General features: G+C 45.3%; 1 protein-coding gene across 1 annotated transcript; it reads left to right on the forward strand.

The window, feature by feature from the left end:
- Nucleotides 1-551: 551 nt before the first annotated feature.
- On the forward strand, nt 552-20,359 carry LOC137361404 (probable G-protein coupled receptor 139). The gene is made up of 2 exons (XM_068026272.1): nt 552-702; nt 19,416-20,359. Exons 1-2 carry the CDS (start codon nt 564-566, stop codon nt 20,357-20,359), a joined length of 1,083 nt encoding a protein of 360 aa, XP_067882373.1. The 5' UTR covers nt 552-563.
- Nucleotides 20,360-25,557: the final 5,198 nt, after the last annotated feature.

Below are 25,557 nucleotides of genomic sequence, written 5' to 3' on the forward strand. Positions count from 1 at the left end.
ACATATCTTTGCTCCGTGCCCTTTATTTTTTCATGTTTTTCAAGCCACCAGTAGTTTCGTCCTGGGTTCTGAACTGTAGAAATTGCACCACCGGCAGCGTTTGACTGAGTGGCCAGTAATTACGGGGTTTACTCCAGCTCTCTATTTTTTTTTAAACTGTGTCGAACATTTAAACCCACCAGTCCCCTCTCTCCACTCCCATATCCGTGGATGATTGAATGATTCTGGACACTGCCTCCACTAAGTCCACCATTCCTTGCCTCAGCAACCCTCATATCATCCAGATCGGGTAAATGTTCTACTTTATTGTTGAACAAAAAGTTTTCGATTGAAAGGAGTTAACTGAATCTGTTTGTTCAGTGACTCTAATTAATGCCAGTCTGCATCAAGCCTAATTATTCACTGGAGGGTTTCCCTCTTCTATTAATAAGGGACTCAGTTCAGTGTTTCATTACGTCGTGCCAGTGGGAGCAGCACTCCTGGCACTAACAGGGATCATTGGCTCCAGAGAGAGGGAGAATAACGTTCAGAAACTGATAACAATAGATTGGAATGTTAGAACAATGGGCAGGAGTTTATTTTCCAATATTTACATTCTTTCGACATATTATGATTCGTTATCATTAGCTGCTTGGATCTATTACATACTTCTGTTTGTTCAATACATTTACTATCCCATGCTGGCTATTATTGGTGTCGCTGGTAAGTGTCTCTGTCTGTTTTTTAATTCTATAAACCATGTTTAACTGCATTACTGTTCTTATCATTTACTCTGCCTTCCTTGCTGCTGTTGTTATGCCTGGTGAATCTCTATCTCCAGCTATCAGCTCTCTAAACCATGCCTGACTGTCATACAGTTCTTGTGATTTACTCTCTCATTGTTGCTGCTCCTGGTAACTCTTTATTTCCAGCTACGGGATCTGTAAACCCTGTTTCACTGCAATAATGTTGCGGTAATTTACAACTGCGAAGACTGAAGCCAGTCGTATCAGTCTCTGTGAGAAACTCTGCCCCTATCCTTGATCGACTTACCCCTCCCTGACCAATGTCCGAGGCTGAGCCAGTCTGTATGCGTTCTATTTAACCCTGAGTTGAGTTCCAAATCCATATTTTCTCCATCGCCAATCCTGCGTATTTCCTTCCATGTAATATTGCCTATCTCCGGCTCTGCCTCAGCCCATCTGCTGCATCAACCCTTACATGTGCCTTTGTTAAATCCACACTTGACTATTTCCTTCTATCCTGGTCACTCTCGCAGTTTTAATCCTCAACATACCACAGACCATACAGACCTCTGCTGCCTGCATCCTAACTCAGATCAATTCCTGATCACCCATTACCCCTGTGCTCAAATCGGCTCCCGCTCTGGAAGCACCTTAATTTTAAAATTGCCAATCTGGTGTTTGAAAGCCTTCCAATTAGTCCCATTTCCCGCTCCATTTTCCATATTCCTGCAAATCTTTTGCCTTCAAGTCTTTTTCCAGATCCTTTTGAATGTGAATTTATTTTCCTCTCTTTCCGACCCTGACTGTGATTTTCAGCTCGACAGCACTACTGGAAGCTTGGATCAATGATGAGCCTTCGGCCATTTCCACCGTGGCCCTTTTAAAAGCGTTTTCTTCCCCATTTCCCTCTTTCCTGGCTGTGATATTTGGCTCTACAGCGCCGCTGGTGTGGACACTACGGAAGCTGTGCATGTCCACTGACCGCCTGTGTTAGTCACTCTCAGCTGACCATACATTCAGCAGCACGCGGAACTCTCTCCAGTGATGTTTAAGAGGACCGGTCATTCAATGTACAGGTGATGGGCCTTTGACTTACGTCTGCTATTATAAAGTTAGTGGAAATGCTGTGGATGGTTTTCTGTAGGTTGTGCTGTGAGCTGCTGCAGACATTCAGGGAGGCCAGAGGATTTGTTGACCCAAATCTGGACGAGATATAGAGACTGTATTTGGACTGTCTCTGGGTCTGTAAACTCACCAACACAAGAAGCATAGGCTGAAGAGAGGAATGTCTGCAATTAGGAAGGGGGGGGGGGGGTGCGGGCTCTGTCCTACCCACCCCGAGTTTTCCAAGAGAACTTTTTCTATCCACACCTAACCCAGGAGCAGTGCGTGACGTGACTCCAATTCAACAAGGAGGTGGTCACAGAGCTGAGGACGGAGGTGCCAGAGGCCGTAAAGGACACAGTTACATTGATTTTCTATGCATCCGGATCTTTGCAGGCAAGATCAAGTGGCATATCCAGCATAGATTCTTAGACAGCGATATCATCATAGAGTCATTTACGACATAAATGGAGGCCACTCGGCCCATAGAGTATATGTTGGCTTTCTGTCGAGCCTCAGTCAGTACTACACCCCCGCTAAATCTCCATAGCCTTGCAAGTTCACTTCCTTCAAGGCCCCGTCCAGATTCCTTTTAACATAATTGATTTGTCTCTGCTTCCACCAGCCTCATAGACACCAAGATCCAGGTCATTACTATCCGCTGTGTAAAACAGTTCTTCTTCATATTCCCCCTCCATCACTTGCAAAAAACTTCAATCAGTTAATGCGAACAGCTCTTCCTTGTCGAACGTTGCTAATCCTATCAATCTCGTGAGGGGTCTGGACAGTGGAGATCGGAAGAAGCTGTTCCCACTCGTGAACGGATTAAGAACTAGTGAACACAGATTTAATGTATTTGATAAAAGCAGCAATGGTAACATGAGAAAAACGTTTTCACTCAGCGAGCGAATGAGATCTGGAATGCACTGCCAGAGAGCGCGCTGGAGGTAGGTCCTCTTGAGGTTTCGAAAGGTAATTGCACAGTTACCTGGAAAGGAAAAATGTACAGTGTTATGGTGAAAAGACAGGGAAATGGTACTAAGTAAATTGCTCATTCAGAAAGCCAGTGAATATACAATGGGCTGCATGGCCTCCTTCTGTGCTGCATCAACTCGTGATTCTCTATGATTCTGCCATAATCTTGCACACTTCTAATAAATCTCCTCTCAATCTCCGTTGCTCCGGGAGAAGAACGCTGGCTTTTCCAACCTAGCCTTTTAACTAAGCTGTCCCAACCACCCCCACACCCCCACCCCGCCCCCACCACCACACTCTGCATCCCTGGAACTATTCAGATAAATCTCCTCTGCACCCTCCCAAGGATTCTTACATCCTTCCGAAAGTGAGGTGACCATAAATGGATGCAATACTCCACTTGGGGTCTCGCCAGAGTTGCATAAAGATTCAGCATAACATCCCTGCTTCTGCACATTATGCCTGCATTTGAGAAGCCGAAGATCCCGGATGCTGAATAATAATTCTCTCACTGCGAAGGTGAGTTTCAGTTTAAAATAACTTACCTTTTGTCTCGGCGGACACGGGGACTGCTGGGTAAGTAAACTTATATATTCGGGCAGTGGCGAAACCCGAAACACTACATCTGCAGTGTCTCCTACCCATCCTCCTCCTAAAAAAAAGGACTATTGCGTAGAGGGTTTGGTAAGGTAAGGTTTTCCTTTTTTTAAATCTCTGTTGTCAATTTAGTGCAGAGGGGATGGAAGCTAGGCAGTTGCATGTTCCTCTTGCAGGATGTGGGAGGTGAGGGTCACCACTGGTGTCCCTGCTGACGTCACCTGTGAGAAGTGCACCCAACTCCAGCTCCTCACAGACCGTGTTAGGGAACTGAAGCTGTAGTTGGATGAACTTAGGATCATTAAGGATGCTGAGCGGGTGATAGAGAGCAGTTATAGGGAAGTAGTGACACCTAAGTTACAGGATAAAGGTAGCTGGATGACCGTCAGGGGAGGGAAAGGGAAAAGGCGCACAGTGCAGTGATCCCCTGTGGCTGCCCCAATCAATAATAAGTATACAGTTTTGGATACGGTTGCGGGGGACGACCTACAAGGGGAAATCCACAGTGGCCAGGCCTCTGGCGCTGAGACTGGCCCAGTGGCTCAGAAGGGAATGGGGGAGAATAGGAGAGCGATAGTGATAGGAGATTCAGTGGTTAGAGGAACAGACAGGAGATTCTGTGTGAGCAAACGCGACTCCCTGATGGTATGTTGCCTCGCGGGTGCCAGGGTCAGGGATGTCTCGGATAGAGTCTACAGGATTCTTAAGGGGGAGGGGGAGCATCCAGAGGTCGTGGTACATATCGGTACCAATGACACAGCGAGGAAAAGGGATGAGGACCTGAAAAGCGAATATAGGGAGTTAGGTTGGAAGCTGAAAGGCAGGACGAGCAGAGTAGTATTCTCAGGATTGCTACCGGTGCCGCGTGCCAGTGAGGCGAGAAACAGGGAGCGAGTGCAGCTGAACACGTGGCGACAGAACAGGAACAGGAGGGAGGGATTCAGATACGTAGATCATTAGGATACCTTCTGGGTAAGGTGGGACCTGTACATGAAGGACGGGTTGCATCTGAACTGGAGGGGCACCAATATCCTGGGCGGGAGGTTTGCAAGAGCTCTTTGGGAGGGTTGGAACTCGTTTGGCAGGGGGATGGGAACCGGAGCTGCAGATCAATGGATGGGCTAGCTGTTGAACAGGCGGATACCGAGTGCAGAGAGTCTGTGAGGAAGGTGAGACAGTTGACAGGGCAAAGTTGCAGCCAGTATGATGGGTTGAAGTGTGTCTATTTGAACGCAAGAAGTGCCAGGAATAAGGGTGATGAACTTGGAGCATGGATCAGTACTTGGAGCTATGATGTTGTGGCCATTACGGAGACGTGGATATCACAGGGTCAGGAATGGATGTTGGATGTTCCGGGGTTTAGATGTTTCAAAAGGAATAGGAAGTGAGGTAAAAAAGGTGGTGGAGTGGCATTGCTGATCAGGGATAGTATCACAGTTGCAGAAAGGGAGGTCGTCGAAGAGGGTTTGTCTACTGAGTCATTATGGGTGGAAGTCAGGAACAGGAAAGGAACAGTCACTTTGTTGGTAGTTTTTTATAGACCCCCCAATAGCAACAGAGACAGGGAGGAACAGATTGGGAGGCAGATTTTGGAAAGGTACAGAAGTAACAGGGTTGTTGTCATGGGTGACTTCAACTTCCCTAATATTGATTGGAACCTGCTTAGAGCAAATAGTTTGGATGGAGCAGTTTCTATCAGGTGTGTCCAAGAAGGTTTCCTGACTCAATATGTTGATCGGCCGACTAGAGGGGAGGCTATGTTGGACTTGGTGCTTGGCAACGAACCAGGCCAGGTGGCAGATCTCTCGGTGGGAGAGCATTTCGGTGATAGTGATCACAACTCCCTGACCTTTATTATAGTCATGGAGAGGGACAGGAGCAGACGGGATGGAAAAATATTTAATTGGGGGAGGGGGAAGTACAATGTTATTAGGCAGGAACTGGGGAGCATAAATTGGGAACAGATGTTCTCAGGGAAATGCACGACAGAAATGTTGCTGCGACTGCTGGATAGGTTTGTCCCGATGAGGCAGGGAAGATGGTAGGGTGAAGGAACCTTGGATGACAAGAGATGTGGAACAGCTTGTCAAGAGGAAGAAGGAAGCTTACTTAAGGTTGAGGAAGGAAGGATCAGACAGGGCTCTCGTGGGTTACCAGGTAGCCAGGAAGGAACTGAAGAATGGACTTCGGAGAACTAGAAGGGGACATGAAAAAGTCTTGGCGGGTAGGATTGAGGAAAATCCCAAGGCGTTCTACACTTATGTGAGGAACAAGAGGATGGCCAGAGTGAGGGTAGGGCCGATCAGGGATAGTAGAGGGAAGTTGTGCCTGCAGTCGGAGGAGATAAGGGAGGTCCTAAATGAATACTTTGCTTCAGTATTCACTAGTGAGAGGGACCTTGTCGTTAGTGAGGACAGCGTGGAACAGGCTGATATGGTCGAACAGGTTGTGGTTAAGAGGGAGGATGTGCTGGAAATTATGAATGATATGAGGACAGATAAGTCCCCAGGACCAGACGGGATATACACAAGGAAATTACGGGAAGCGAGGGAAGAGATTGCTGCGCCTTTGGCGATGTTCTTTGCATCTTCACTGTCCACTGGAGTAGTACCGGATAATTGGAGGGTGGCAAATGTTGCTCCCTTATTCAAGAAAGGGAATAGAGATAACCCTGGGAATTATAGACCAGTCAGTCTTACGTCGGTAGTGGTCAAATTATTGGAGAGGATTCTGAGAGACAGGATTTATGATTATTTGGAAAAGCATGGTTTGATTAGAGACAGTCAGCATGACTTTCTAAGGGGCAGGTCATGCCTCACAAGCCGTATCGAATTCTTTGAAGATGTGACAAAACACATTGATGAAGGAAGAGCAGTGGATGTGGTGTATATGGATTTTAGCAAGGCGTTTGATCAGGTTCCCCATGGTAGGTTCATTCAGAACGTAAGGAGGCATGGGATTCAGACAAAGCTAGCTGTCTGGATACAAAATTGGCTGGCCCATAGAAGTCAGAAAGTGGTCGTAGATGGAAATAATTCAGCATGGATCTCGGTGACCAGTGGTGTTCCACAAGGATCTGTTCTGGGACCTCTGCTCTTTGTGATTTTTATAAATGACTTTGATGAGGAAGGGGAAGGCTGGGTTAGCAACTTAGAAGATAACACGAAGGTTGCTGGAGTTGTGGATAGTGTGGAAGGCTATTGTAGGTTGCAACGTGACATTGACAGGATGCAGAGCTAGGCTGAGCGGTGGCAGATGGAGTTCAACCTGGAAAAGTGTGAACTGATTCATTTTGGAAGGTCAAATTTGAATGTGGAATACAGGCTTAAAGACAGGATTCTTGGGAGTGTGGAGGAACAGAAGGAATCTTGGGGTCCATGCCCATAGATGGCTCAAAGTTGCCACTCAAGTTGATAGGGTTGTTAAGAAGGCGTATGGTGTGTTGGCTTTCATTAACAGGGAGATTGCGTTTAAGAGCTGCGAGGTTATGCTGCAGGTCAATAAGGCCGTGGTTCAACCACACTTGGAATATTGTGTTCAGTTCTGGTCGCCTCATTATAGGAAGGATGTGGAAGCTTTAGAGAGGGTGCAGAGGAGATTTTCCAGGATGCCGCCTGGACTGGAGGGCATGTCCTACGAAGAAAGATTGAAGAAGCTAGTGCTTTTCTCATTGGAGCGAAGAAGGATGAGAGGCGACTTGATAGTGGGGTACAAGATGATGAGAGGCATAGATAGAGTGGACAGCCAGAGACGTTTTCCCAGGGTGGAAAGTGCTATCACCAGGGGGCATAATTTTAAGGTGATTGGAGGAAGGTTTCGGGGAGATTTCAGAGGTAGGTTCTTTACACAGAGAGTGGTGGGAGCGTGGAATGCGCTGCCAGCGGTGGTCGTAGAAGCCGATACATTAGGGACATTTAAGTGACTCTTGGATAGGTACATGGATGATAGCAGAATGAAGGGTAGGTAGTTAGTTTGATCTTCGAGTAGGTTAAAGGTTCGGCACAACATTGTGGGCTGAAGGGTCTGTTCTGTACTGTTCTATGTTCCATGTTCTATGTTCAGTATGTCTTGCCACCTTCAAAGATGTATGTGCATGCACCCACAGGCCTTTCTGTCCCTGCACACTCTTTAGAACAGTGCCATTAAGTCTCTATAGCCTCACCCTATCCTTTCTGCCAAAATGCATCACTCACACTCCTCTGTTTTAAATTCCATGAACCATTTCTCTGCCAATTCTCCCAGCTTATCTATGTCCTTTTGCAGGCGGTTTGTATCATTCTCTCTGTTTGTCATTCCTTCAAGTATAGGAAAAAAGGCACATTTTGAGATTCTGCTCTGAATTCCACTATCCAAGATATTTATATATATCAACAAAGAAAAAGCAGTGGTCTCAGTACTGATCTTGGGGAACGCCATTGTCCACCATTCTCCAGTATTAAAAATAACCATTTAACACATTTCTCTTTTTCTGCCCTTAATCCATTTTGATACACTAGGACATTGGCCTTCCCAATCTGAGGCTCACATTTGGTGCCATGTCAAACACTTTTGTTTCGAAATCAATATAAACAGCATCCAGCGCATTCCTTTCATAAAGCTTCACTGTTACATCATCAGAAAATTCAATGACATTAGTAAAGCATGATTTGCCTTTTGAAAAATCCGTTTTGACAATTCTTAATTAACTCAAACCTCTCCAAGTGTATGTTGATCTTTTTCCCCGTAATGATTGTTCCTAAAACCGTATTTACCACTGACGTTAAGCTCACCTGTGTGTCGCCCTGATAATTCCGAGAGGTGAAGGTGGCCATCTATGTCATAATCTTCTCCCTCAGCAGGGAGAAGCGGGATGAGAGGTTCCGTGGCTTTGTCAGGATAGCGGGATCCCAGATGGTGCAGGTGGCTCTGCGGGTTCCCCGTGTCAACGGGGAGAGTTGCAGGAGCTGAAAACAACTCTCACTCCATTAATGTGCAGTTGGTGTGTAACCATGCCTACTACATCATGTTGGTGAATGCCCACGACCCTTGGGGCAGCTACGATACCTTCATTCTGAAGCAGTTTGGAGAGTGCAGCGATAGTCATGACCAGAGCACAATGTGTGGCCTAGCTGTGTAGTGAGTAGGGAGAAAGGGCAAGAGATCAAGAGTGATTGGGAATTCTATAGTTAGGAGAACAGATAGGTGTTTATGTGGTCGCAGATGTAATTCCAGGATGGCATGCTGTGTCCCTGGTGCAAGGGTCATGGATATCACCGGGGGGCTACAGGGAATTCTGGAGGGCGAGGATGCACAGCCAGTGGTCGTGCTCCACATTGGTACCAATGATAGAGGAAGAAAGAGGGATGAGAGCCTGCAGGCTGAGTTCAGGGAGTTCAGAACGAGATTCGCAAGCAGGATTACAAAGGTAGTAATCGCTGGATTACTCCCAAGGTCATGTGATAGTGAGTGTCGAAAAGGGAAAATACAGCAGAAGAATGCGTGGTTGGATAGATGGTGCAGGAGGAATGGCTTCAGATTTCTGGGACAGCAGGACCGGTTCTGGGGAAGATGGGGCTTGTACAAGCCGGGCGTTCTGTACCTGAACAGGACTGGGACAAATATCCTTGCCAGAAGGTTTGCTTGTGCTGTTGGCGATGGTTTAAACTAGCTTGGCATGGGGCTGGGAAGCTGAGCACATTCGTAGACAGTACAATTTCAGGGCAGGGAACAGGAGACAGGATATTTGCAAGTGACTCTGAAAGACCGAAGAAGCAAAGGTTAAAAAGTGCGCAGCACAGGAATTTGGCAGTGTCAATGGCTATTTATTTAAACGCAAGGAATAAAGTAAATATAACCGGTGAGCTGAGGACACATATGGACAAGTGGCAAATTGATATCGTTGCTACAACGGAAACTTGGCTAAAGGAGAGCAGGAATGGGAGCTCAACATCCCCGGATATAGAGATTTCAGGCAGGATAGAGAGGGAGATTAGAAAGGAGGGGTGTAGCATTATTAGTTACGGAATCAATAACAGCTGTGAGGAGGTATGATATGCTAAATGAATCATCAAATGAGGCCATCTGGGTGGAGCTCAAAAATAAAAAGGGGCAGCCACACTACTACAAGTGTCCAATGTAGACCCATAAACAGTGAGAAGGAGGTAGAAGAAGAAATATGTCGGCACATTACGAAGTGCAAAATCTATTTGGGAATTAATAGTTGTGGATTTTAACAACTCCAATATTAACTGGGATACAAGCAGTACGAAGGGCACAGAGGAAACAAAATTCTTGAATTATGTTCAAGAGGACTTTTTTTAGCAAGCATGGAACTAACCCAACGAGAGGGAATGCAATTCTAGATTTAATATTCAGTAATGATGCTGGGCAAGGGGAGGAAGTAACAGTGGGTGGCCATTTAAGAGATATTGAGAACAATACAGTTAGTTTTAGCATCATCATGGGAAATGACAAAGATAAAACAGAAGTAAAAATTCTAAAGTGGGGGAAGGCAAATTTTAAGAAACTGAAAGGTGACCTGGCGAAAGTAGACTGGATACAGTTATTTGAAGGAGCATTTAGTTGCAAACCAGTGGGAGGCATTTAAAAACGAAATTCAACAGGCACAGTGTAGGCAAGTCCCTAAAGCGTGGCACTGCCAAATTTCGAACTCCCTGGTTATCTAGAAGCTTACAGGGTAAGTTAAAGTTGAAAAAGAAGGCATATGATGATTACAAACAACTTGATTCTTTTAAAATCTTTGAGGAGTATGGAAAGTGCAGGGGTGAAGTCACAAAGGAAATTGGAAAAGCAAAGTGAGGGCATAAAAATTATTCGCAGGTAATATCAAGGAAATCCCAAAGATGTTTCATCAGTATATTACGAGCAAGAGGATAACTTAGGAAATGGTCGGGCCTATCAGAGATGTACAAGTGAGCTTATGTGCAGATGCAGAAGATGTGGGCAGGATCTTAATGAGTTTTTGTCTCTTTTTTGGCAAAGAAGAGGGATGATGCAGACGTTGTAGGGGTGGAGGGGTGTGAAATATTACAGAGGAAGTACAAACAGCAACGAACAGTACCGCACAGGAACAGGCCATTCGCCCCTCCAAACCTGCGCCGATCTTGATGCCTGCCTAAACTAACACCTTCTACACTTCCGGGGCCCATATCCCTCTATTCCCTTCCTATTCATGTATTTAAAGTACTAGAGGGTCTGACATCCTTGAAAGTGGATAAAACGCCAGTACCGGATGGATTGCATCCACGATTGTTAAAGGGCACCAGGGAGGAAATGATGTGCGCGCTGATGATCATCTTCAAATCCTCACTCGATATAGGAGAGGTACCTATTGATTGGAAGTCTGAGAAAATTGTACCATTATTTAAAAAGGGTGTGATGGATAGGCCAAATAATTATAATCCGTTCAGTCTGACCTTGGTGGTGGGTTAATTGTTAGAATGTATTCTGAGGGACAGGATAAACTGCCAGTTAGAAAGGCACGGATTAATCAGGGATAGTCGGCATGGATTTGTAAAGGGAAGGTCATGTCTTACGACCTTAATTGAGTTTTTTGAGGCAGTCACAAGAAGGCGTGAAGAGAGTAGTACAGTGGATGTAGTCTACATGGACGTTAGTAACGCATTTGTGAAGTTCCCACATGGCAAACTGGTCAGTAAGACGAAGGCCCATGGGATACAGGGCAATGTGGCAGGTTGGATCCAGAATTAGCTCAGGGACAGGAAACAAAGGGTAGTGGTCGACGGATGGATTTGTGAATGGAAACCTGTTTCCACTGGCGTTCCACAGGGCTCAGTGTTGGGTCCCTTGCTGTTTGTGGTATATATTAGCGATTTGGAATTAAATGTGAGAGGCGTGATTGGGAAATTTGCTGATCACACACAAATTGGTCAGGTAGTTGAAAGTGAAGGTGACAGCTGTAGACTCCATACTGGTGTCAAAGGTTTGGTTGAGTGGGAAGAAGAGTGGTAAATGGAATTTAATTCAGATAAGTGTGAGGTAATGCATTTGGGGAAGGCAAATAAAGCACGGGAATGCACAATAAATGGGAGGATAGTTAGAGCGGTAGAAGAAGTGAGAGACCTTGGAATGTCTGACAACAGGTCCCTGAAGGTGACAGGACAGATAGTTAAAATAGTGAAGAAGGCATACGTAATAATTTCCTTTATTGGCCGAGGTATAGAATTCAAAAGCTGGGATGTAATGTTGGAACTGTATAAAACGCTGGTTAGACCACAGATGGAGAATTGCGGACAGTTCTGGTCACCACATTATGGAAAGGACATAATTGCACTGGAGACAGAACAGAGGAGATTTAAAAATATGTTGCCAGGGCTCGAAAGTTGTAGCTATGAAGAACGATTGGACAGGTTAGGGTTATTTTCCTTAGGGCAGAGGAGGCTGAGAGGTGACGTAGTTGAGGTGCACAAAATTATGAGGAACCTAAATAGAGTAGACAGGAAGTACCTGTTTCCCCTAGCAGAGATATCAATTACCAGGGGGCAGATGAAAGGAGTTTTATAGAATGATTAGAAGGGACATGAGGAAAACCTTTTTCACCCAGAGCGTGGTAGGTGTCTTGAATTTTCTGCGAGGAACTGTGCTGAAGGTAGAAACCCTCAATTATTTTAAAATGTACCTGGTCATGTACCTGAAGTTGTGTAACCTACACGGCTCTGGACCAAGTGCTGGAAGTTAGGATTAGATTGGGTGGCTAGTTTCTATTTTTTCTTCTTCCAGGCCAACATAGACACGAAGGTCTGACTGGCCACCTTCTGGGCCGTAATGCTTCTATGGTTCTATGGTTCCATGGTTCTTTCTATGGGAGCCGGAGGAACCAGTTGTCGCAGTCCAAGTAGGTACCAACGGCATAGGTAAAACTAGAAAAGAGGTTCTGCTTAGACTGCCTGAGGAGTTAGCGCCAAATTGAAGAGTAGAAACTGAAGGGTAATAACCTCTGGAGTATTAACTGAGCAAAGTCCATTTGGCAGAGGGCACATAAGATTCCTGAAATGAATACGTGGCTCAAAGACTGGTGCGGGTGAGGTGGGTTTTGGTTCCTGGGGCACTGGCACCAGTACTGGGGGAAGTGGGTCCTGTACTACTGGGACGGTCTGCACGGAAATCGTGCTGGAACCAGTCTTGTAGCAAACTGTATAACTGGCTAAATAGAGAGGGTTTTCAACTAAAAAAGGGGTTTGAGGGATCATGCCTTAGTAGATGTAGCAAATCAAGGGGTAGAGCCATGACAAGAGAGCAGAACAGTAACATGAGAAATGAAGGTCGGAGAATGGTAAAAACGGACAGAACGAAAGAAACCTAAGAACATACCAACAGTCAAGACTAGATGCTACACAGATAACAAAAAAGACCAAAATAAAGGCTCTGTATCTGAATGCACATAGCAATCACAACATCGTAGACAAACTGATAGTGAGCAATGAAGTAAATACATATTATCTGATGGGTAATTCAGAGAAATGGCTGCAGGATGACGAGGAATGGGTCCTCGATATTGAGGGGCATATAACATTCAAGGAGAATAGGAAGCTAGGTCAATGTGGAGGGGTAGCACTGATAACCTAAGATGGCATCGCTGCAATAGTTAGAGATGACATTGGTTGAGGATATAAGAATGCAGAATCGATTTGGGTAGAGATGAGGAATAGTAGGGGAAAGAACTCAATTGTGCGAGTGGTCTACAGCCCCCTAACAGTAACTACAGTGTCGGACGAAGTATTGACGAAGAAATAGAGGGTGCTTGTGACAAAGGGACAAGAACAGTCCTGGGTGATTTTAATCTACACATAAACTGGAAAAAATCAGATTGGCAATGGTAGCCTAGATGAAGAGTTCATAGAATGCTTTAGAGATAGTTCCTAAAGCAGCACGTTTTGGAACCAACCAAAGAGCAAGTTTATTCGACTTGGTATTGTGTAAAGCGACACAATTCATTCATGAGTTCAGAGTAAAGACACCTCTAGGTAACAGCCACCATGATATGATTGAATTTTACATCCAGTTTTAAAGAGATAGGAGTGGGTCGAATGCTGGTATTTTACAGTTAACTAAGATAAATTATGTGATATGATAGTTAAGCTAGCTGATGTGAACTGGGTTACTAGACTAGGAGATAGATCAATAGAGAAGCAGTGGCAGACATTTAAGGGGATATTTCAGAAAATGCAGAATAAGTATATTCCTACTATAAAGGAAAAATGTAAGGCGAGGACCCACCTTCCATGTTTAACTAAAGAAGTTCAGGAAAGCATCAAACTTAAGGAAAGGTATACAATTGTGCAAAGATGTCTGTCAGGTCAGCTGATTGGTCAGAATAACGAGAACGGCAGAGAATGACTAAAAGGTTAATCAGGAGAAAGAAGGTACAGTTTGAGAGGGAACTAGCTAGAAATGTAAAAACGGATAGCAAGATTATCTGCAGGTATTTAAAAAGGAACAGAGTAAGTAAAGTGAGTGTTGGTTCTCCAGAGAGTGAGAATGTGGAGTTAATATTAGATAATGCGGATGAAATGAACAAAAATTTTGCTTCTGTCTTCACTATAGAGGGTACGAAAAACATTCCAGTAATCGCTGTAAGCCTGGAGACGGAAGGAAGTGAGGAACTTCGTGAAATTACAATCACCAGAGAAGCGGAACTGACCAAACTAACGGACCTGCTGGCTCACTAGTCCCCGGATCCTGATGGGCTTCATCCTAGGTCTTAAAAGAGGTAGCCAGTGGGGTCGTAGATACGTTGGAGTTATTTTGTTTTTCAAAATTCGTTGTTTCTGGAAAGGTTCCATCTGACTCAAAAGTAGCAAATATAACCTCTCTATTCAAGAAGTGGGGGAGAGAGAAAACAGATAGCTATGGACCAGTTGGCTCGACGTCTGTCTTGGGTATGTGTTAGAATCGATTATCTGTGCACTTAGAAATTAAAAGGTAATTGGAAAAGTCAGCATGGATTTGTGAAAGGAAAATCATGTTTCACCAATTTATTGGATTTCCTTGAAGGAGTAACATGCGCTGTGGATAAAGGGCAACCCGTTGACGTATTGTACCAGAATTTCCAGAAGGCACTTGAAAAAGTGTCACATAAAGTGTTATTGCGCAAAGTAGGAGCTCATGGTGAAGGGGGTAACATGTTAACATTATAGAAGATTGGCTGGCTGGCAGAAAACAGAGAGTATGCATAAGTGGGTCAGAGAATCACAGCACTGAAACAGTCCCTTCGGCCCACCGAGTCTGTGCTGACCATCAACCACCCATTTCTACTAATCCTACATTCGCTGCCAGATCCCCACCTTTCCTCCGACCTACCTACCTACACTAGGTGCAATTAACAATGGACAATTCATCTATCAACCTACAAGTCTTTGGCTGTGGGAGAAAACCAGAGCACCTATCAGAAATCCACGCGGGAACAGGGAGAGCTTGCAAACTCCGCTCAGAAAGTACCCAGAACCGAACGCGGGTTGCTGGAGTTGTGAGTCTGTAGTGCTAACCACTGTGCCACTGTCCCACCTTTCCTGATTGGCAGCATGCGATGGCTAGAGTCCGACAGGGGTCTGTGCTGGGGCCTCAATTTTTTACAATTTATATCAATGACATAGATGAGGGGAAAGAAGGCCTGTTAGCTAAATTTGAAGATGGCACAAAGATAGGTAGAAAAGTATGAGCTGAAGAGGACATAAGGAGGTCGCAGAACCATATAAATAGGGGGAGTGAGTGGGAAAAAATCTGGCAGATGGAGTGTAATGTGGGTAAATGTGAATTTGATCATTTTGACAGGAAGAATCAAAAAGCAGAGTATTTCTTAAACGGGGAACCACTGAGTAGTAAAATAAAAGCAAAATACTGCGGATGCTGGAAATCTGAAAAAAAAACAAGAAATGCTGGATTCACTCAGCAGGTCTGGCAGCATCTGTGGAAAGAGAAGCAGAGTTAACGTTTCGGGTCAGTGACCCTTCTTCGGAACCACTGAATAGTGCTGAGGTGCAGAGGGATCTAGGCGTTGTACTGCAGGAGTCACAAAAGATTATTATGCAGATACAGCAAGTAATAAAGAAGGCTAATGGGATGGTATCATTTATTACGAGAGGAATTGAAAATAAAAGAAAGGATATTATGCTTCAGTTAGACAGGGCATTGGCGAGACCACATCTCGAATACTGTGTGCGGCTTTGGTCCCCTTATTTAAGGAAGGATGTGCTGTATTGGAGGCGATTCAGAGGAGGATTACTAGATTGATACCTATAATAAGTGGTTTGTCTTCTGAGGAAAGGTTGGATAGATTGGGTTTGTTTTCACTGGGGTTAGAAAAGTGGGGGACATTTGATAAAAGTTTATAAGTTCCTGCAAGGTCATGACAAGGAGGATGTGGCGGCGATGTTTCATCTTGTGGGTGAGTACAAAACTGGGGGGCACAGTTTGTCAATTCGGGGTCGCCCTTTCAGGACGGAGACGAGGATCTTTTATTTCTCTAAGAGGGCTGTGCGACTTTTGAATTCTCTGCCTCATAAATTGATGGATTCGGAGCCATTGAATATTTTTAAGGTAGGTGGAGATACATTCTTGTTAGGCAATGGAATCAAAGATTATAGGGGTAGATACGAGTGTGGAATTCGAGTCAGATGCAGATCAGCATGATCCTACTGAATGGAGGAGCAGGCTCGGTGGGTTCAATGGCCGACTTCGGCTCTTAAATTTTTATCTGTGTATGGTCATCTGGGATCTGCAGACATTCACTCCGAAGTCCATCACTTCTTCTACAGCTCTTAGTATTCTCCCATTAAATTTGTATTCCTTGGCCTTGCTTGACTTCCCCAAATGCATCACCTCACACTTCTCCGAGTTGAATTCCATTTGACACTTTTCCACCCACCTGACCAGTCCATTGATACATTCCTGCAGTCTTCACCTATGCTCTTCGCTATCAACCACATGACCATCTTTTGATGCATCTGCAAACTTCTTGATCATGCCCCCTACACTTATATCCAAATCGTTAATTTCTACCACAAAAAGCAGAGGATCCAATTCTGAGCATTGCGGACCGCTGCTGGAAACAGCCTGCCAGTCTCAAAAAAACTCCTGCCTACACTTAAACTTTGTTCCCTGCCACTGAGCGAATCTTGTAACCACCTTTCTGCATTTCCCTGGACCGCATGGGGTTTTATTTTGTTAATTAGTCTGCCATTTGGGTGCTTGTCAAAACCCTTGCTAAAATCTACGCAGACAACAACAACTACACTACCCTCATCTTTCTTCCTTTTTACTTCTTCAATAAATGTAATCAAGTTGCTCAGACAAAATATTCCCTTACTGAATCCATACTGGCTGTCCTTGATCAATTCGTGCTCTCTAAGTTACAGTTTATCCGGTCTCTCAGAATAGATTCCAATAATTTGCCCCCTACTGACGTTAGCCTGACTGGCCGATAATTATTTGGTCTATCGTTCGCTTCCTTTTTAAACAAACATGCAATGTTTGCTGTTCTCCAATCCTCTGGCACCACACCTGTATCCAGTGAGTACTGGAAAATGATGGACACACTCGCTGCTATTTCCGCCCTGGCTTTCTTTTACAACCTAGGGTACATTACATCCAGCCTTGGTGATTTATACATTTTCAAGAGTATCAATCCCATTAATACTTCCTTTCTTCCTATCTTTATCACAGTCATACTTCACACCCTTTTCCTTAACGACAATGTCTGAATCATCCCCCTCTTCTGTGAAGACAGATGTAACTGAAAAGTCACATCCTTTTTGACGGAGAGGGAACCAACAGAAAGCAGGCTTCCCTGCTGTTTTTTTTTCCTTCTTTTTTTGCAGCTTGGCTTCTTGTAGATTTTTTTTGCTGGATTTTTCGAAGAGTGGAGTCTTTTTTTAATTTTTTTGTTCTTTATGAAATGGTCTCAGAGAGAGAGCTGTGAAGGGTCAGACAGGTTGTGGCATCTTCTAGGCAGGTGTGACTTCCGAAATGGATGTTCTCTGAATTGCTTCAGTTCCAAATTCTGCAGGCTCTAGGACAATCTGTACCACATGATCTCCCTCCCCCATTTTAGCAAGTGGAACATAAAAGTACAACGTAAAACATGCTAAAGAAAATGCTGGTTGACGTTAATGCTCAAGTTCATCAAAGAAAAGTTACAGACAGTTCGCATCTATTCACAACATTCAGCCCCGACAGATAGGCTCCCTTTTTAGACTTTAATGCGCCCGACTCCTGCCTTAGTTTTCCTCTTATTCTTAATGTTTAGAGGAAACATCTTTGTGTTCACCTTGATTTTTCTTGTCAATATTCTTTCATGTTATCACTTTGCTTTTCTAATTTCCTTTTTGATTTTCCCCCTCCACTCTATGTACTCCTCCCAGCTTTCTGAAGTATTGAGCTCTCGGTGAAGGACATAAGCTTTTCCTTTCTGTCTTATCTTACCCGGTAAGTTCCTTGAAATCCATGGAGCTCCAGATATGGCCATCCACCGTTTTTTCTTTCTGGCAACATGTTTACTTGGAACCCCACGAATCTCCCCTTTGAATGTCCCCACTGCTCTGACACTGATTTACCTTCAACGACCTGTTTCCAGTCCACTTTCGCTACCCTCTGCTACCTGCAGGCCTTGGGAACCCTGCTCTAATTACCTGGGGTCAATGGCACCTGCAACAGGCCTTTCCCAAACCTGGTGTGGTGCTAGCATTATCCCACACTCCCTGATTGGCTGCACATACCCCACACTTATCTGGCATCCAAGACTCTAGCCATGACCCCAGTCCCAGCTCCGTGCCTTACTGGCAGCGCCCCCACACACTGACTGGCACCAGCATCCTCGCCACAATTACCTGAGGTTCAGGGATTCAGCGATGGTCTTGATCCCAGTTATGGTGTGTTCCTGGCAATGACCCCACCCAGCCCCCCGCCCCCCCCCCCACCCCGCCATTCGCTGATTGGATGAAGCAACCCCGTCACACATACCTTGGGACCGGGGTCTAGCGATGCTCCTCGCCCCAGGCCTGGTGCATTACTGGCAGTGGCCCTACTCCTTGACTGGGCCCAGCGTCCTCGCCATAATTATCTGGGGTCTAAGGCTGCAGCCATGGTCCTGCACCCAGGCCTGGTGTAGTACTGGCAGTTTCACTGTTCCCGGTGGTATTGCCAATACTACTGTGCTGCTAGCCGTCTGATTGTTCAGCAGCTTCGCCAAGCGAGATCCCCATTCTTAAAGGGGTGCAGACAACGGCGCCAGGCAGTTAATCGCCCGAGCGCCATTGAATTACGCCTGCTATTGTCTCTAAATTGCCAAGATGTGATTTCACTCATCAGGAACCCCTCTGGCTCCACTAAATTCAGCTCCTTGACTCCAGATGAAATCCCTGTCATTGGCACAATAATTAGTTACATACTGAATGTGGTAACAAATTATGGTTTTACTCCCAAACTTTGTATCGTTTCCTGATAATTTCCCCTGATTACTGTTAACTTAGTGACGATTGAGATTATTTGTTTCATTGACTTTTCAGTGTATTCATTTCCAACTATTGCTTTGAAATAATTGAATTCCGTGCTGCCTGTCACTGGTGAGGGAATCTCTCAGCCTCAGTGCTGCAGATGCTGCAAATCTGAAGTACAAACAAAATATTCTGGAAACATTCAGCTGGTCTGGTAGCATCTGTGGACAGAGCAACAGAGTTAGTGTTTCAGGTTGGTAATCCTTCATCAGAACTGGGAGAGATGAGAGATGGAACTGTTTGTAAACCAGAGAGGGAAAGGAGGAATGGAAAGGATTCTGAACAACATTGAGTTTCACAATTTCAGTATCATCCTTTTGTCAATGAATCTCTCATGCCTTCCACTGTGTTCCAGTCCATTCCATTTGTTGTTTCATGTACGATCGTTTCAGTACATCAGTGGATACAGGAATACAATTGTAAATATCAATAAGTAATCAATCAAACTGGTAATGTTGCTCCCAGCCTGATATATAATTTCCCTCTTTATTTCCCTTCCTCACAGTTAACTTGCTGACGATTGGGATCCTGTCTCGGGGAAAGTGCGGTCTCTCCAAATGTGTCACTCGCTACCTGGTGGCCATGGCAGCGGCAGATCTACTGGTCATTATCCTCGACCTGATTTTGAGGCACATTCCCATTGTTTACAAGGAACAGTTTCAGTTTCTGTATGACATCCCCATGTGTAATGTCCACGCCGTCCTGCTTTATGCAGCCACAGACTGTTCTGTCTGGTTCACCGTCACATTCACCTTTGATCGATTTGTGGCCATTTGTTGCCAGAAGCTGAAAAGTAAATATTGCAGAGAGAAAACAGCGGCAGTGGTCCTAGTAACAGTGACTGTGCTGAGCTGTCTAAAGAACATCTTCTGGTATTTTATGTTAACAGGTGGGTATTGGCTGCAGAACATCCCTTGGTTCTGTGCAGTAACACCGGATATTGCATTCTCTGTGGCCTGGGGAACAATCGAGTTCCTCCATTACATTTTGACCCCGGGGGTCCCATTTGTGGTGATTCTGCTTCTCAATGCTTTCACCGTCAGACACATTTTAGTGAGCAGCAGATCACGCAGGAGACTCCGGGTTCACAGACGTGGGGACAGCCGCAGAGACCCAGAAATAGAGAGCCGCAGGAAATCCATCATTTTGCTGTTAGTTATCTCGGGAAATTTCATCCTGTTATGGACAGTGCTGCTGGTGTATTCGATATGGCAGCGGATGGATTGCTTGGGGTATTTGTCCGTAATTCTACCTCGATTTCAGAGGGAATTGGCCTTCATGCTGCAGCTCCTGAGTTGCTGCACAAACACTGCGATCTATGCCGTGACCCAGACACAGTTCCGAGAGCAGTTGAAGAATGTGCTGTGCTACCCCTTTACTCGAATTTCCAGCAGCTGGAGGGCGCAGCCTGACGCTGAGATTACCGAGCGAGGGATGGCCTTTCGCTAAGGTGACTGAGTGGGGACATGGGCCAATCGTCATGGTGACAGACTCGGGGATGGTGCCTGTGGTTATGGTGACAGAGGGGGATGGGCCTATCAATATGGTAGCGGAACAGGGCCAGGGTCTGTTGCTATGTTGACAAGGTGGCGACAGAGACTCTCGCCATTGTGACCGAGTGGGAGCGGCTGCAGTCGCCATAGTGGCAAAGAGGCGAGCGTAGCCTGTCCCTCGGTTGATAGGGGAGTGAGGCGGGAGCCTGTTTCCGAGGTGATGAGGGTATTGGGCCATTTGTTATCAGGGCGACTGGGGAATGAATCGGGGCCTATTTCCAAGCTGACTCGAGTGGAGATGGCGCATACTACTGGGGGATTAGGCGGCGGAGCCAGTTTCCCAGGGTAACGGGGTGTTGGGGCGCAGCTTGTGCCACAGTTACGGGGAAGTGTAAAGGGCGCCTCTTCCCAATGGTAACGGGGGAGTGGGGGCACAGGCGCCTCTTCATGTTGATGTTGGGGGAGCGCAGGCGTGGCCTGCTCGCAGGATGATGGGAGGTTGGTGGCGGGGCATGTTCGCCATGGTGACATGACATCGGCAGCCAGAATTCTTTGCAACCATTTATAATCTTTATAATCCCTTTATAATACTCAGACACATTTATAATCCTTGTTAACTGTTTATAATCCTTTATGAAAGACTCTAATACCTTACAAATCTTTATAATTCTTTATGATCGTGTGTAACACTTTATCATTCTTTGTAACAAATTATAACCCTTGATGACACTGATAAATCTTTATTATCCTTTTTGAGCTATACTTATTGAATACCCGTTACGTCTCATATGTTCGCTGACATAGACATGTAACACTTAAAATGACAATAATTAATTGCTCTCATTGGAAAGTGGTAACACTGCATAACTTTTAAAATGGCCGCAGTACATATCACTTAAAAGAGCTGCAGTCCATGTCACTTCAAATGGCCATATTGCATTTTATTTAAAATGCAGCACTGCATATCACTTAAAATGGTCGCACTGCATACTTTAAATTGGCGGAATGGCATGTCAATTAAAATGATGGCAGTGTATATAATTTAAAATGGCCACAGTGCGTAATCACTTAAAATGGTGGAAGTGTCTGTCACTTAAAAGGGTTGCACTACATATCCCTTAAATTGTGGCACTGCATATCCCTTGCACTGGTCGCACTACATCGCACTTAAAATGGCCGCAAAACCTACAGCTTAAATGGCCGCAGTGCACATCACTTAAAATGGTCAGCCTGCATATCACTTAAAATGGTCAGAATGCCTGTCACTTGTAACATCGATAGTGCATACCACTTAAAACTGTGGCAGAGCTACAACTCTGGCAACGACACGGCAATATGGAAAATTACCCAGGTATTTCATGTACACAAAAAACCGAATAATTCAACCCTGACCAATTAGCGCCCCAGCAGTCTACTCCCAATCATCAAAGAACAAAGAACAAAGAACAATGCAGCACGGGAACTGGCCATTCGGCCCTCCAAGCCAGCGCCGATCTTGATGCCTGTCTAAACTAAAACCTTCTGCACTCTGGGGACCGTATCCCTCTATTCCCATCATATTCATGTATTTGTCAAGATGCCACTTAAACGTCGCTATTATACCTGCTTCCACCACCTCCCCGGCAGCAAGTTCCACCCTCTGTGTTGCCTCTCACTTGCCTCTCACATCATCTCTAAACTTTGCCCATCGCACCTTAAACCTACGTTCCCTTGTAACTGACTCTTCCACCCTGGGAAAAAGCTTCTGTCTATCCACTCTGTCCATACCGCTCATAACTTTGTAAACCTCTATCATGTCGCCCCTCTACCTCCGTCGTTCCAGTGAAAACAATCCGAGTTTATCCAACCTCTCCTCATAGCTGATGCGCTCCAGACCAGGCAACATCCTGGAAAACCTCTTCTGGACTCTCTCCAAAGCTTCTACGTCCTTCGAGCAGTGTGGCGACCAGAATTGCACGCAATATTCCAAGTGTGGCCTAATTAAGGTTCCGTACATCGGCAGCATGACTTGTCAATTTTTATACTCTATGCCCCGACCGATGAAGGCAAGCATGCCGTATGCCTTCTTGGCTACCTTATCCACATGTTTTGCCACATTACCTCACATTTGTCCGGATTAAACTCCATCTGCCATTAGATAATTGCAGCGCAGATTGAAGCAGGAATCTCAAGCCTTCAAAATGTCTTCAAATTTGTCTGATGTCTCTGTAATACTTGTCGTGCTTTAGTATCATCAGTTATAGCACCAATTAAATAAAATAGTGTATTCACTTCTCTGCTTCAGACCGGATACACTTCTGTATCGAAGAAACATTTTTCTACATAATACTCAATTTCGAGTCTGATTGGGTCCCTCATGATTTTTTAAAGTCTCTGGTATTCCGAATGTCTTATCCATGTTATTTTAAACAAAGAACAAAGAACAAAGATAATTACAGCACAGGAACAGGCCCTTCGGCCCTCCAAGCCTGCGCCGATCCAGATCCTCTCTCTAAACATGTCGCCTATTTTCTAAGGTTCTGTATCTCTTTTCTTCCTGCCCATTCATGTATCTGTCTAGAGACATCTTAAAAGACTCCATCGTGCCCGCATCTACCACCTCCGCTGGCAATGCGTTCCAGGTGCCCACCACCCTCTGCGTAAAGAACTTTCCACGCATATCCCCCCTAAACTTTTCCCCTTTCACTTTGAACCCGTGTCCTCTAGTAATTGAAACCCCCACTCTGGGAAAAAGCCTCTTGCTATCCACCCTGTCTATACCTCTCATGATTTTGTACACCTCAATCAGGTCCCCCTTCAACCGCCGTCTTTCTAATGAAAATAATCCTAATCTGCTCAACCTCTCTTCATAGCTAGCGCCCTCCATACCAGGCAACATCCTGGGGAACCTCCTCTGCACCCTCTCCAAAGCATCCACATCCTTTTGATAATGTGGCGACCAGAACTGTACGCAGTATTCCAAATGTGGCCGAACCAAAGTCCTATACAACTGTAACATGACCTGCCAACTCTTGTACTCAATGCCCCGTCCGATGAAGGAAAGCATGCCGTATGCCTTCTTGACCACTCTATTTACCTGCGTTGCCACCTTCAGGGAACAGTGGACCTGAACACCCAAATCTCTCTGGACATCAATTTTCCCCAGGACTTTTCCATTTACTGTATAGTTCACTCTTGAATTGGATCTTCCAAAATGCATCACCTCGCATTTGCCCTGATTGAGCTCCATCTGCCATTTCTCTGCCCAACTCTCCAATCTATCTATATTCTGCTGTATTCTCTGACATTCCCCTTCACTATCTGCTACTCCACCAATCTTAGTGTCGTCTGCAAATTTGCTAATCAGTCCACCTATACTTTCCTCCAAATCATTAATGTATATCACAAACAACAGTGGTCCCAGCACGGATCCCTGTGGAACACCACTGGTCACACGTCTCCATTTTGAGAAACTCCCTTCTACTGCTACTCTCTGTCTCCTGTTGCCCAGCCAGTTCTTTATCCATCTAGCTAGTACACCTTGGACCCCAAGCGCCTTCACTTTCTCCATCAGCCTGCCATGGGGAACCTTATCAAACGCCTTACTGAAGTCCATGTATATGACATCGACAGCCCTTCCCTCATCAATCAACTTTGTCACTTCCTCAAAGAATTCTATTAAGTTGGTAAGACATGACCTTCCCTGCACAAAACCATGTTGCCTATCACTGATGAGCCCATTTTCTTCCAAATGGGAATAGATCCTATCCCTCAGTATCTTCTCCAGCAGCTTCCCTACCACTGACGTCAGGCTCACCGGTCTATAATTACCTGGATTATCCCTGCTACCCTTCTTAAACAAGGGGACAACATTAGCAATTCTCCTGTCCTCCGGGACCTCACCCGTGTTTAAGGATGCTGCAAAGATATCTGTTCAGGCCCCAGCTATTTCCTCTCTCGCTTCCCTCAGTAACCTGGGATAGATCCCATCCGGACCTGGGGACTTGTCCACCTTAATGCCCTTTAGAATACCCAACACTTCCTCCCTCCTTATGCCGACTTGACCTAGAGTAATCAAACATCTGTTCCTAACCTCAACATCCGTCATGTCCCTCTCCTCGGTGAATACCGATGCAAAGTACTCGTTTAGAATCTCACCCATTTTCTCTGAGTCCAAGCATAACATTCCTCCTTTGTCCTTTAGTGGGCCAATCCTTTCTCTAGTTACCCTCTTTCTCCTTATATATGAATAAAAGGCTTTGGGATTTTCCTTAACCCTGTTTGCTAAAGATATTTCATGACCCCTTTTAGCCCTCTTAATTCCTCGTTTCAGATTGGTCCTACATTCCCGATATTCTTTCAAAGCTTCGTCTTTCATCAGCCGCCTAGACCTTATGTATGCTTCCTTTTTCCTCTTAGCTAGTCTCACAATTTCACCTGTCATCCATGGTTCCCTAATCTTGCCATTTCTATCCCTCATTTTCACAGGAACATGTCTCTCCTGCACGCTAATCAACCTCTCTTTGAAAGCCTCCAACATATCACATGTGGATTTACCTTCAAACAGCTGCTCCCAATCTACATTTCGCAGCTCCTGCCGAATTTTGGTGTAGTTGGCCTTCCCCCAATTTAGCACTCTCCCTTTTGGACCACTCTCGTCTTTGTCCATGAGTATTTTAAAGCTTACGGAATTGTGATCACTATTCCCAAAGTAGTCCCCTACTGAAACTTCAACAACCTGGCCGGGCTCATTCCCCAACACCAGGTCCAGTATGGCCCCTTCCCGAGTTGGACTATTTACATACTGCTCTAGAAAACCCTCCTGGATGCTCCTTACAAATTCTGCTCCATCTGGACCTCTAACACTAAGCGAATCCCAGTCAATGTTGGGAAAATTAAAATCTCCTATCACCACCACCCTGTTGCTCCTACATCTTTGCATAATCTGTTTACATATTTGTACCTCTATCTCACGCTCGCTGTTGGGAGGCCTGTAGTACAGCCCCAACATTGTTACCGCACCCTTCCTATTTCTGAGTTCTGTCCATATTGCCTCACTGCTCGAGTCCTCCATAGTGCCCTCCTTCAGCACAGCTGTGATATCCTCTTTGACCAGTAATGCAACTCCTCCACCCCTTTTACCTCCCTCTCTATCCCGCCTGAAGCATCGATATC

This window comes from Heterodontus francisci, unplaced genomic scaffold (genome assembly GCF_036365525.1).
Source record: "Heterodontus francisci isolate sHetFra1 unplaced genomic scaffold, sHetFra1.hap1 HAP1_SCAFFOLD_49_2, whole genome shotgun sequence".
Taxonomy (NCBI): Eukaryota; Metazoa; Chordata; class Chondrichthyes; order Heterodontiformes; family Heterodontidae; genus Heterodontus; species Heterodontus francisci.

What these genes read in the sequence shown, in the direction of transcription:
- LOC137361404 (XM_068026272.1), top strand. Translation starts at nt 564, where the DNA reads ATGGGCAGGAGTTTATTTTCCAATATTTACATTCTTTCGACATATTAT. An exon ending in GGCTATTATTGGTGTCGCTG is followed by an intron (nt 703 to 19,415) that starts GTAAGTGTCTCT and finishes CCTTCCTCACAG; the next exon opens with TTAACTTGCTGACGATTGGG.